This window comes from Dama dama, chromosome 22 (assembly GCF_033118175.1).
Source record: "Dama dama isolate Ldn47 chromosome 22, ASM3311817v1, whole genome shotgun sequence".
NCBI classification, from domain to species: Eukaryota; Metazoa; Chordata; class Mammalia; order Artiodactyla; family Cervidae; genus Dama; species Dama dama.
The window spans coordinates 40,048,211-40,060,701 of record NC_083702.1 but is presented as its reverse complement, the minus strand read 5'-3'; the positions used below and the strand labels follow the sequence as shown (position 1 = coordinate 40,060,701).

General features: G+C 36.6%; 1 protein-coding gene across 2 annotated transcripts in view; it reads left to right on the top strand.

Annotated features, from left to right (window-relative positions):
• IPO8 (importin 8) overlaps positions 1–11,970 on the top strand; it is a 72,508-nt gene extending 60,538 nt beyond the window's left edge. For both annotated transcript variants that reach the window (XM_061125210.1, XM_061125209.1), the window contains 4 exons: positions 1,411–1,616; positions 6,309–6,512; positions 8,783–8,899; positions 9,983–11,970. In XM_061125210.1, coding sequence (XP_060981193.1) covers positions 1,411–1,616; positions 6,309–6,512; positions 8,783–8,899; positions 9,983–10,080 — 625 coding nt within the window. In that variant the 3' untranslated portion in view covers positions 10,081–11,970. The remainder of the gene's footprint in view (positions 1–1,410; positions 1,617–6,308; positions 6,513–8,782; positions 8,900–9,982) is intronic.
• Positions 11,971–12,491: the final 521 nt, after the last annotated feature.

The following is a 12,491-nucleotide window of genomic DNA, read 5'->3' as shown; positions in this document are numbered from 1 at the left end:
AGCTATATTTGTTGTTAGGTTTGTTATATATTGAGGAGCACATAGTATATATTGGGGCTTTCTTGGTGGCTCAGACAGTAAAGAATCTGCCTGCAATGTGGGAGACTGGCATTTGATCCCTGGGTCAGGAAGATACCCTGGAGAAGGGAATGGCTTCCCACTCTAGTATTCTTGCCTGGAGAATCCCATGAACAGAGTAGCCTGGTGGGCTACAGTCCATGAGGTCTCAAAGAGTTGAACATGTTTGAGTGACTAACACTTTTCACTTTTTTGGTTGTATATTTTATTTTGAATTACTGCCAGTAAATTTTTTTGTTCATGCCTGTGTGAATGTTACACTAATACAGTAAGCTTTTCATTCTTAATATTTTTAAACAGTTTAGAAGCATTCATGTAAAAGTCTTTGTAATGTATATTGTGTATTTGCTAAATCAGCTTCAGTTATGTCTGACTCTGTGCAACCCTATGGACTGTAGCCTGCTAGGCTCCTCTGTTCATTGGATTCTGCAGGCAAGAATACTGGACGGGGTTTGCGTCTCCTCCTCCAGGTGATCTTCTGAACCCAGGGACTGAACCCAGGTATCTTATGTCTCCTGCATTGGTAGGTGAGTTCTTTATCACTAGTTCCACCATTGGTCAAACTTCTTTCCTTCAGAATTAAGTTTTCTTTATCTTATTTTATAGCACAGGACATTTAATAGATTTACTTGCAGCTATTAAGTTCAACAGGACTTTCCAGGTGGTGCAGTGGTAAAGAATCCACTTGCCAATGCAGGAGGCACAGGAGACCTGGGTTCCTTCCTGGGGTTGGGAAGATCCTCTGAAGCAGGAAATGGCAACCCACTCCAGTATTCTTAGCTGGAATGTTCCATGGACAGAGGAGCTTGGCAGGCTACAGTCCATGGGATCTGAAAGAATAGGGCATGACTGAGTAACTGAGCATGCCCACGTTAAGTTTAGCTTATTAGACGTTGAGATTTTTAGACTAGCTTTTGGCACCTGGGGGGTTAGTATACAGTATAGTATACCTTGTAGACCAGTGCAATGAATCAAAGTCTAAGGAACTTCTCTTTTTTCACTGGATAGGAATTTTATGCTGTCATATACAGGTATTCTTGCTTTAATAAAACTTGTTTTGTCAAGGCCCAGTTGCAGCCTTTGTATTTCATAAATTGATATCACAGCAAGATTCATTATATTAATTGCAGGCTCCCAATAGGTCTTTGATGATGATAATTGGTTTGCAAAACTTGATTTACATAGGAATTCATATAGTATGAAATAGTTTTACCTCCATGTAGCTCCAGTGAATGAACCTTAGAGCATAACTTGGATGTTCCTTTTTGTAATTTCTTCAGAAATTTTTCTTATTTCTCATGTGCACACCTTTTTCCCTTTTATGATTTGTAGGCATCATGATCGGAAGATGTGTATAATAGGACTGAGTATCCTTTTGGAATTGCAAAATCGACCTCCTGCAGTAGATGCTGTGGTGGGACAGATTGTGCCCTCAATCCTTTTCCTTTTCCTTGGACTGAAGCAGGTCTGTGCTACCAGACAACTGGTAAACCGGGAAGATCACTCAAAAGCAGATAAAGCCAATATAGAAGAAAATGGTAAAGTGTTCTAATTGCAGTGAATGCTAGAACTGATTTTTTTGAGTATGTGTTTTCTTTGAGTTTTAGTCTATTTAGAAACATTAAATAGATTTAATTTCTTGGCCTGCTACATGTTTAACAAATATTTTGAGTTTGATTGACTGAATTATAGTAGTCTCTTCTTACCCCAATTTTGATTTTATGATTTCAGTTGTCTAAAAATGTTAAATGGAAAATTCCAGAAATAAACAGTTCATAACTTTATTTATCTATTTCCCATTGAAGTATAGTTTATCTACAATATTAGTTTCAGATGTACAGCATATATAATGATTCACTGGTGTTATAGATTACACTGTTAAAAGTTATTGTATTAACGTATTCCCTGTGCTGTTCAATGTATCCTTGTAGCTTATTTTTTTAAAACTTAATAGTTTGTACCTTTTAATCTCCTACTCTTGGCCCTCCACTTCCCCCTTCCCAATGGTTACTACTAGTTATTTCTCTGTATCTGTGAGTCTGTCTTATATTCATTTGTTTCTTTCATTTTTTATATTCCACATTTAAATGTAACATACAGAACTTGTCTCTGTCTGATTTACTTCATTAAGCATAATATCCTTTAGATCTATCCCATTTTGTTGCAAATGGCAAGATGTCATTCTTTGTTTATAGCTGAGTACTAATTCACTGTATAACTCACCACATCTTCATTATCCATTCATTTGTTGATGGACACTTGGGTTGCTTCCTTATATTGGCTATTGTAAATAATGCTGCTGTGAACATTGGGGGTGTGTGTATCTTTTTGAGTTATTTTTTTATATATGTATATATACCCAGGAGTGAAATTGCTGGATCATATTTTTAGTTTCTTGAGAAACTTTTCATATAGTTTTCTATAATGGTTGTACCAATTTACATTCCCACCAACAATGTGCAAGGGTTCCTTTTTCTTTATATCCTTGCCAACATTTGTTATTTGTTGATAGCCATTCTTACTGAGAGGGGTGAGATGTTATCTCATTGTGACTTTGAATTGCATTTCTCTAATGATTAGACATGTTGAATATCTTTTATGCTTATTCAGGTCTTCTGCTCATTTTTTAATTGGGTCATTTGGCTTTTTGACATTGAGTTGTATGAGCTATTTATATATTTTGAGTATTAACCCCTATCATATTGTATCATTTCTTGCACTTATTGGTTTTCTTTTCATTTTATCAATGATTTTCTTTGATGCCCCAAAACTTTTAAGTTTAATTAGCTTCCATTTGTTTTTGTTTTTGTGTCCTTTGCTTTAGGAAACAGAACCCCCAAAATATTTCTGCAATTTATATCAAAGAGTGTTCTGTTTTTCTGCTAGTAGTTTTATGGTTTCTGGTTATACGTTTAGGTCTTTAGTCCATTTTGAGTTTATTTTTATCTATGATGTGAGAAAATGTTCTAATTTCATTCTTTTACATGTAGCTGTCCAGTTTTCCCAATACTGCTTATTGCTGAGGAAATTTATATTTTCCATTGTGTATTCTTGCTTCCTTTGTGGTGGGTGAATCAACTCCAAATGTAGAAGTTTATTTCTGGGCTTTTAATTCTTTCCTGTTGATCTATGTGTCTGTTTTTGTGCCATTACCATACTGTTTTGATTGCTATAGCTTTATAGGATAGTTTGAAATTAAAGCACATGATACCTCCAACCCTGTTCTTTTTCATCAAGATTGCTTTGACAGTTCAGGGTTTTTTGTTGTTCCATATAAATTTTAGGACAATTTGTTCTAATTGTGTGGAAGGTGTCATGGGTATTTTGATAGGCATTAAATCTATAGATTGCTTTGGTAGTATGGACAGTTTAACAATATTAATTCTTCCAATCCACAAACACAGGATATCTTTCTGTTTTTTTATATTTTCTTCCATTCCTTCTTCAGTGTTTTATAGTTTGTAGAGTATAGGTCTTTTCACTTCCTCATTTAAGTTCATTCCTAAGTAATTTTCTTTGATATGATTTTAAGTAGATTTGTTTTCTTGATTTCTCTTTCTGCAACTTTACTAAATTCATTTATTAGTTCTAAAAGCTTTTTGGTGGAGACTTTATGGTTTTCTATATATAGTATTATGGCATATGAAAATAGTGACAGTTTTACTTTCCTTCCAATTTGGATTCCTTTATTTCTTTTTCTTGTCTGATTGCCATGGCTCACCTCCCAATAGTATGTTAAATAGAAGTGGCAAGAGTGGACATCCTTACCTTGTTCTTGAATTTAGAGGAAAATCTTTCAGCTTTCACTGTAGCATATGATGTTAGCTGTGGGTTGGCCATAAACAGCCTTTATAATGTTGAGATATGTTCTATCTATACCTACTTTGATGAGAATTTTTGTCATGAATGGATGTTGAATTTTGTCAAGTGCTTTTTGGTAGGTATTATGATTATCATGTGATTTTATCCATTTTTTATGTATTGTATCACATTGATTGGTGGATATTGAGTCATCTTTGCATTCCTGGAGTAAATCGCACTGGATTGTAGTGTATGATCCTTTTTATAAGTTGTTAAATTTGGTTTGCTAATAATTCTGTTGAGGATTTTTGCATTGATATTCATCAGAAATAATAGCCTTATAATTCTCTTCCTCTTGTTTTTGGTAGTGTCTTTGCTTTTGGTGGCCCTGTGGAATGAGTTTGGGAGTGTTCTCTCCTCTTCGGCTTTTTGGAATAGTTTGAGGATAGGTATTTGCTTTTCTTTATACATTTGGAGGAGTTTTCATATTAAGCCATCCAGTCATGGACTTCTGTTGGCTGGGAGTTTTTTGATTATGAATTCAGTTTACTAGTAGTGATCTTTTTATTCAGATTGTCTGTTTCTTCCTTATTCAATTTTGGAAGGTTGTGTATCTCTAGAAATGTTTCCATTCCTTCTCAGTTGTTCAGTTTGTTGGCTTATAACTATTTGTAGCATTCACTTATGATTTTTTTTTTGGTATCTCTGTGATATCAGTTGCAATTTCTTTTATTTCTTGTTTTATTTATTTGAGTCCTCTTTTTTATTTCCCCCGCTAAAGGCTTAATACATTTTGCTTATTTTTCAAAAAGCAGTTCTTGATCTTTTCTATTTTTTTTTTTTTTTTTTGGTCTATTTTGTTTATTTCCCCTCTAAACTTTTATTATTTCTTTCTTCTGACTTGGGGCTTTGTTTGTTCTTTTTTTTTTTTTTTTATTCCTTTTAGATGGTTGGTTAGGCTGTTTATTTGATATTTTTCTTGTTTCTTGAGGTAAACCTAAATTTTGCAGTGTCTGTAAATTTTGGAAAGTTGTGTTTTTGTTTTCATTTGTCTCAAGGTATTTTCTGGTTTCTTTTATGATTTTTTCATTTATCCATTGGTGTTTTAGTAGCATGTTGTTTAGTCTTCATGTGTTTATGTTTTCCATTTTTCTACCTGTGATTGATTTCTAGTTTCATAGTGTTGTGGCCTGAAAAAATGCTTAATATAGTTTCTATCCCTGTACATTTGGTGAGACTTGCTTTGTGGCCTAGCATGTGTTCTGTCCTGGAGAACGTTCCATGTGCACTTGGAAAAAATATGCATTCTGCCATTTTGGGATGTAATGTCCTGTAGATATCTGTTAAGTTCAGCTGGTCTAGTGTTCACTTAGACACATTAGAAAAACTACCAAATTACATTTCAGTCTGTGTGTCTTTAACCCTGAAATTAGTTTCTTCAAGCAATCAGACTTCTTTTTTTCCAGTATGTTGCATTCTTTCTAATTTCTTACTTTGGTCTTTCTTGGCTTATAATTATTATGACTTGAGGGAAGATTTTTTTAGTAATATCCCAGACTTTCTCATTGAATTTCCTACTAAAGTGTATGATGATTAACCAACAAAGGTATCTCTTGCTATCTTGTTATTATCCTTTATATATAGTTTTTTTTTTTTTCATGTATGTGGTAAAAACTAGGGTTTCTCGCCTTATCCCTAAAATTATTTTGCAGCTTAATCCAAGTGCTTCAGTATAGTATGTTTTATAGAACTAGATTTAGATTAATAATGCCTGGTGTAAGTTTACTCCAGGTTTTTTCTCTTAGATTGATTTTGCCCTGCTTTTACTATCTTCCAGTTATTTACAAGGCAGACTGGCCCTGAAAATAGAAACTCAATCTATGGAGATACACAGTTCAGCTGTCAACTTTTTAACCCATGTGTAGCTAATTATTTTCCTTAATATTTCTAAATTTTTCTGTTTCTGTTAGCAGAAATGACCTCTTCATTTGAGCATTTCCAAGCAATTGGTAATTATTAGGATCTTAGTTAATTGTTAAGAGACTCACATTCTCAATGGGAGATCATTGTTGTTTAAAACACTTGCACTGAGTACAGAATCATTTTAGGTCTTTTTTCTACAAAAAGGTATTTGGGAATCTGGCTAAATAGTATTTTTATATTAATGGATATGAAGCAGCCATAGTGATAACAGTTCATCTAGATCATAGATTTAGAGATAGTTAGAAATCATTTTAAATGAGGAGGATAAAGTAATTTTCAATTTAGCAAGCCATAGTAAAGGTAAGGTTTATTTTTATAATTTTACATAAAATTAAATGGTAGTTTTTCCATCTCTAGAATGTCAGTTTATAATTTTTGTTTTCATTTTAATTTATCTTTTATCCTTATGTGATTTGATTCCTTTTGAATAAATATTGGATTCACAGAAGAGATTTCAAGTGATGAAGAGGAGACTAATGTCACTGCTCAAGCAATGCAGTCAAATAATGGAAGAGGTGAAGATGAGGAGGAAGATGATGATGACTGGGATGAAGAAGTGTTGGAGGAAACTGCTCTTGAGGGATTCAGTACTCCACTGGACCTTGACAATAGTGTGGATGAATATCAATTTTTTACACAAGCTTTGCTGAGTATGTTGTTACTCTCTGAATCATCAGATATGTTTTTCATTTCCATCTTTTAGAAGTTGTTTTGGGGTCTACCCCAAATTGGTTTAGGATTCCCCGTAAAATTTGTATTTATTTTTAATTATAGAAATCCCCAAACATACATAAAATGAGAGCAGATAGCATATGTCAGAGTAAGATTGCAGGATATCCTCATAAAAGTAATTTAAGGCAAGAGTGTCTGTATATATTGTTCATCCTCTAGGTATAAACAAAGGTTTTTACAGAACGAAGTACCTCACATATGTTGCTTAAAAATTGTGCCCATAAACTTATCAGCAATTCACAATCCCCATGTGAAGGAATGGAGTCCATAAGAGAGTAAATTTTTAACTATATAAGGAATATACCAATTTTGTACAGCAAAGGACACTAGAAATACAGTTAAAGTACTCATAAAAGATTGGAAGAAAATACTGTCATGTAAGATCCACAGATTATAGAAACCTTCTATAAATGAATAAGACAAATAACCTAGTATAAGAATGAGATATATAAATAGAAAAAGAATTAAAAATAAGTAAGAAACCAATGAGAGTATTTGGAAAATTATTATAAACAAGTTATAATGAAAAGAAATCCCACTATATGGGTTCCTTGATAGTTACATTGTATTTCTATGGCAGTATCATAATTTAGCTTATTTCCACCATTGTTGGACATACAGGGTATTTCCAGTTTTTTGTTTCTTTGCTATTATAAAGAATATTAAATTGAACATCCTTGTTCAATTTGAACACCAACCCTAAAATATTGTTAATACCAGCAAGGTAGTGGTAGCCTAATATACTGGCATTATGTAGTATGCCAATATATTGTTTATTACAAATACCATTAATGAATCACCTCTGTGTTTTATTGAAATTAAGCAGGAACAAGAGGAAGAGAGTCCAGAGAATGATATTCCAAAACATGAGGAAGATAAAGAGCATAAATGTAGAAATTGGAATGCAGAGGGTGTGCTCTAAGGCAGTTGCTACTGGACCTGGGTGTTCACCATAAGCAGCAAGGAAGCTCTTTGATCTTGAGTGGGATCTCGGGATATGTATTTTGAAAATGCTTCTCAAGAGACAGGCAACCAGCTTTGGCTCAGTCAGCATATATGGACCACTGCTTAAGTCTCTGTGAAGTGGTAAAATTGTACCAAATTGTACCAGCCTTGGGTTCTGGACTGAGGTTGCCTTTATCCCATTGCCCATTAGAGTGTTGTTGAATGTTTTTGTATAAAGAGGTGATCTTGGGGATGTTGTAGTTTCTTTCAGGGGTATTATCTATTGATAATGTCCAAAAAAAACTGAAGTGGGCTAGACTTGGGAATCAAGTGTTAGGAAATTGCTTTATTAAGTAAGTAGGGCCCTCTAGAGAAAGGATGACATTTGATGAAAAAAAAGCATATAGGTGAAAACCATCTAGAAAGCAGCACAGAATTGGATGTGGAGAGGGCATGATAGTGGTTGACTAGGAGACTGATAGAACTAGTGATGGAAATGGGGAGATCCAAGGAGAGTTTGAGAGGTAAAATGTTAAAATTGGTTATAGTTGTGCTGAGTTGCAGGTGACCTATCCAATGGTAAAAGTCCAGGAAGTTTAGGGAACAGTTTTGCCTAAAGGTATAAATTCGAGTTTTTGGTGTAGATGCAGGTAGCATGTGGCATGTGCTGGAAGCATGAAAATTCCTGAGGAAAATGATAACAAGTGAGTAAAGTGTTTGCCATGATCTGGATTTTAGGGAGCTATCATGGTTAGTGAAACCCCAAGAAGAGGAGGAGATGGCAAAGGAGGCAGAGAACTAGGCAAAGGAGAGATTTGTGATGTTCCAACCCTTTCACAAGGAGCTTCCCTTGTGACTCAGCTGGTAAAGAATCCACCTGAAATGGGAACACCTGGGTTCGATCCCTGGGTTGGGAAGATCCCCTGGAGAAGGGAAAGGCTACCCACTCCAGTATTCTGGCCTGGAGAATTCCATGGACTCTATATAGTCCATGGGGTCGCAAAGAGTCGGGCATGACTGGGTGACTTTCACTTTGCTTCAACCTCCCTTTGTAGCTCCACATAGGTTGAGTACTAAAGTGAGTACTCAGGAGTCATCCTTTGTTGGAATAAGTTTTATCGCTTAATGTCTGTTATCATTTCATTGTAATTTGGTTATATCATTAGTTATTATCTGAAATAATAACTGTCACTGGACTCCCTTATCATTCCTTCTCCCCTGAAACGCCCCCACATTACAACAGCTGTGCAGAATCGGGATGCTGCGTGGTATCAGCTGCTGATGGCGCCGCTCAGTGAGGACCAGAGGAGGGCCCTGCAGGAGGTGTACACACTGGCCGAGCACCGGAGGACAGTGGCAGGTCAGTCAGCACGATTTTCTGATTGGAGCGCGTGTGTCGGGAGCCAGCCTTTATTTTTACCAGCTGGTGGCACCTAAATACTGTTCTAAAATTTGTTTTTAGAGGTCAACCTATCAAGATAATAAGAAATTATCGTTGTTTTATGATCTTATCACTTACGATAGCTTTGCAAAACACCACGTGTTAATGTCTATCTTTAGTAGTGTTCTTATTCACTCTCTTATCCTATTTTGGAGCCAAAGGTAAGACATAAAGGTTGGGATGAATCTTGCTGAAGGAGAGTTAACCAGCTGGGTCACCCACCTAACCATCTAAACAATGAATCGAAGGCATTTTATGAGTTCTTGCAAGGACCTTATATTTCTAGAAATGAAATACTCTCCATTTCTTTTTGTTGGGCTTTATGTAGAAGTTGGTGATTCTTGTTGATTTTCAGTTTTTGAGCTGGAGAAATTATTTTATGCAGACATTATATTATGGTCACTTCTGGAAAATTAATGGAAGATTTTGTAATTACAGAAGTATTTTAGTGGAAGACATTATGGAATAGGAATCTAGAGTTTAGAACCCAGGTTCTTCTGCACAGACTTGAGACTTTGGTCCTGCCCAGATTCTGTATCATCCCTTCTGATGGGAGAAGTGAGTGTGCCCTTTTAGGAGTAAACACTATGGCTTTGAGCCTTGTTTTTATCTTGCTCAGTTTTAGCAAACAGTTTTTCTGAAATGCAGATTATAATTGCTGTCATTCCTCAGTATCTTCACAGGGGATTGGTTCCTGGGCTCCCCTCAAATACCAAAATCCTAGGATGCTCAAGTTCCTTGTTAGAATGATGTGGTGCAGTGGGCCCTCTATATCTCTGGGTTCCATATCTGTGGGTTACACATCCCCAGACACCTGGACGATGGTACTTACATGACATGGGTTTGTTAAAGGCTAGTGTTCAATTGGGTATAATAATTAATACCACGATTCACATTCCTTCACAGTGCTAACTCTAAAGAATCTGGCTCCTTTGAGGATATTTCCAACTTTGTCGCCTTAAATACTCTTCTCTTTTCCCTGCTTTCTCTTGCAAATTCTAGAGGCAAAGAAGAAGATTGAACAACAGGGAGGCTTCACCTTTGAAAACAAAGGAGTCCTCTCTGCATTTAATTTTGGGACTATGCCTACCAACAACTGAAAGAAGGAACATCAGCTGGCCAAACGTCGTGGTTCCATTGAGCGTCAGCCGGAAGGAGAGGGTCAGCAGGGCTGGGGAGGGGCTGCCCGTCGCGCCACCGGCTGTGCCAGTGACCGCTTGGCGTCCGGCAGCACCTTTCTCTGCCCCCGTGTCCCCTTTGATCTTTCTCACCCTGAAATATATATTTTAAGCAGCTACTGTAATGTATGAAATTAAAGAACAACAAAATCATAGGACTGAAAAGGACAAAGCATATGCTCCAAAGGATGAGTGACCAAGGTGGATTTAGAGGACTGGATGGAAATGCACGTCTCAGGTTTTGCCATGCAGAATCAATGGATTTATGCGAATAACAGTGCCTTCTGTTGTACATGAATTATCTGAAAAAAATTTTTTTGGAGTGTGTTGCAATTTTTTTTAAAGCATAAAACATTTCTAGATAAATGTAAACCTTGGCTATATGTTGATTTATTCTGTATTTTACTATGTGAATTTCCTGTTAGACAGTTAACTACAAGTCACTCTGGTTTCAAAATCGTCACTGCTCCCCTTGATCCCCCTGCTGCTGGGGTCTTTCTTCAGGGGTTGTACAATATGCACTGGCTCTGGTTTTTCATAATGTGTTTTTTCCTAAAGATGTGGCTTTCCTAAGAAGTGTCTTATTCTCTCTTCTGTCATATTTTTCAGCCCTGAAAGGGGTAGTATTTCTTTTGAATCAATCTATATGAGTATCGATTTTATTCATAACCTGATAAGTTCAGGACTCAAAAATTTCTTGGCAGCAAGTGGCAGGGACTCCTTAGTCACTGGAATTAACAATAAGTCTGAGTATTTTTTGAATCATGTACTTAATTATGCAGTTAATTGATAATTATGCTAAAGCACATTGAACTTCTAAGAGAAAGGTGCTGCATAAGCATGCTGTCTTTCTGGATGGGGGCTTGCATTGTCAATAACTTATCATTCCAGCTGTGTTGGACCTGGGTCCAAAACATTTTGTAACAGTATTTTTTATCTAGGAAAAAGACCCAAGTAAATCTAACATCTTGCTTTCTCACACATCTGACTTTTCCCCTATCTAATCTGAACTGAATCTGTTTATTTTAGCTCAGTTTGGCTTCTTATATTTTTCAGGGATTGGGATATTGGTCAGCTGCACTCTTACATTGTAATGATGCAAGATAGCCCATGAGAAATATTACAGATAGAGGTTACAGCTGTTTTCTGAACTGATTCAGTGCCAGAACATGGGTCATAGTGTTTTCATTCTGTAAAGTGAAAGTGGATTTTCAGAACTTAATATATTTTTGGATATGATACAGTTGTCCTCTTTTATGAAATGTTTGCAGCTTATATTTTCCATCAGTGACTGGAGGAATTTCCTCCAGGTGCTTTCTAGATTACCATCCCTTGTTAATATGAACTCTTTTTAGAATTTTAGGTTATTTAAGTAGATTTTACAGAAGTAGCCCAGGAAGCCATGAGTTTCAGTTAAATAATCCCCTGCTTTCCTCTGCCCCCCTCTTCCCAAGGCACTGATACTGAGTGTGCCAGCTGGGAGTTAGAAAGATGGCATTGGGGGAAATTGTTAACATCTTAAGCTTTGAAACTCTTCTTCTCCTTATGTCGCAAATGGTTTAATTTTAACATAATATGCCTTCACACTGGATTGTAAAAGGCATGTGATTTTATTTTTGTGATGTATTGTCTCCTGCAGTATTAAAGGGAAAGAAGTGTTGATGTGTATCATCCTATCTTGTTTTTGAAGCCAGGGTAGTTGTACAGTTTTGTTACCAGCAGTGCTAACCCAAATGTGATCTGATAACCTTGGAAATGCAGGAACTCATATGAATGTAAAATAAAATGCGGACTGATTCCCAGGATCCTGAACTCCTCTGTGTGAAATATTTTCTGAAACACCCATCAGATGTTTTCCTGACTCCTCGGGACCTGAAGCAAGGTGGGTGTAGGTTGGGGAGGGTAACGAGGGCTCATCAGAAACAGCTAAAGAGTGGGGAGTGTTTGGGGACAGGAGCCCATCTTATAAACCAAGGTGTCCAAATGAGAGCTGCAGATGCTCTGAAAAAGCAAGATCATTCAACCACATCAGGACCCTGAAGAATAGGAAAAGATGCCTGTGGTGGAGCCATTTTCTGATGTGTCTGTGCATGCTCAGTCATGTCAAACTCTTTGCAACCCCATGGACTGTCGCCCAGGTTCCTCTGTCCATGGGATTTTTCAGGCAAGAATACTGGAGTGAGTTGCTATTTCCTCCTCTAGGGGATCTTTCTGACCCAGGAATCAAACCCAAGTCTCTTGTGTCTCCTGCATTGGCAGGCGGGTACTTTACCACTGTGCCACCTGGGAAGCCCCAGTTTTTTGATGGGCCGCCATCAAATTAGGAGCAGTTG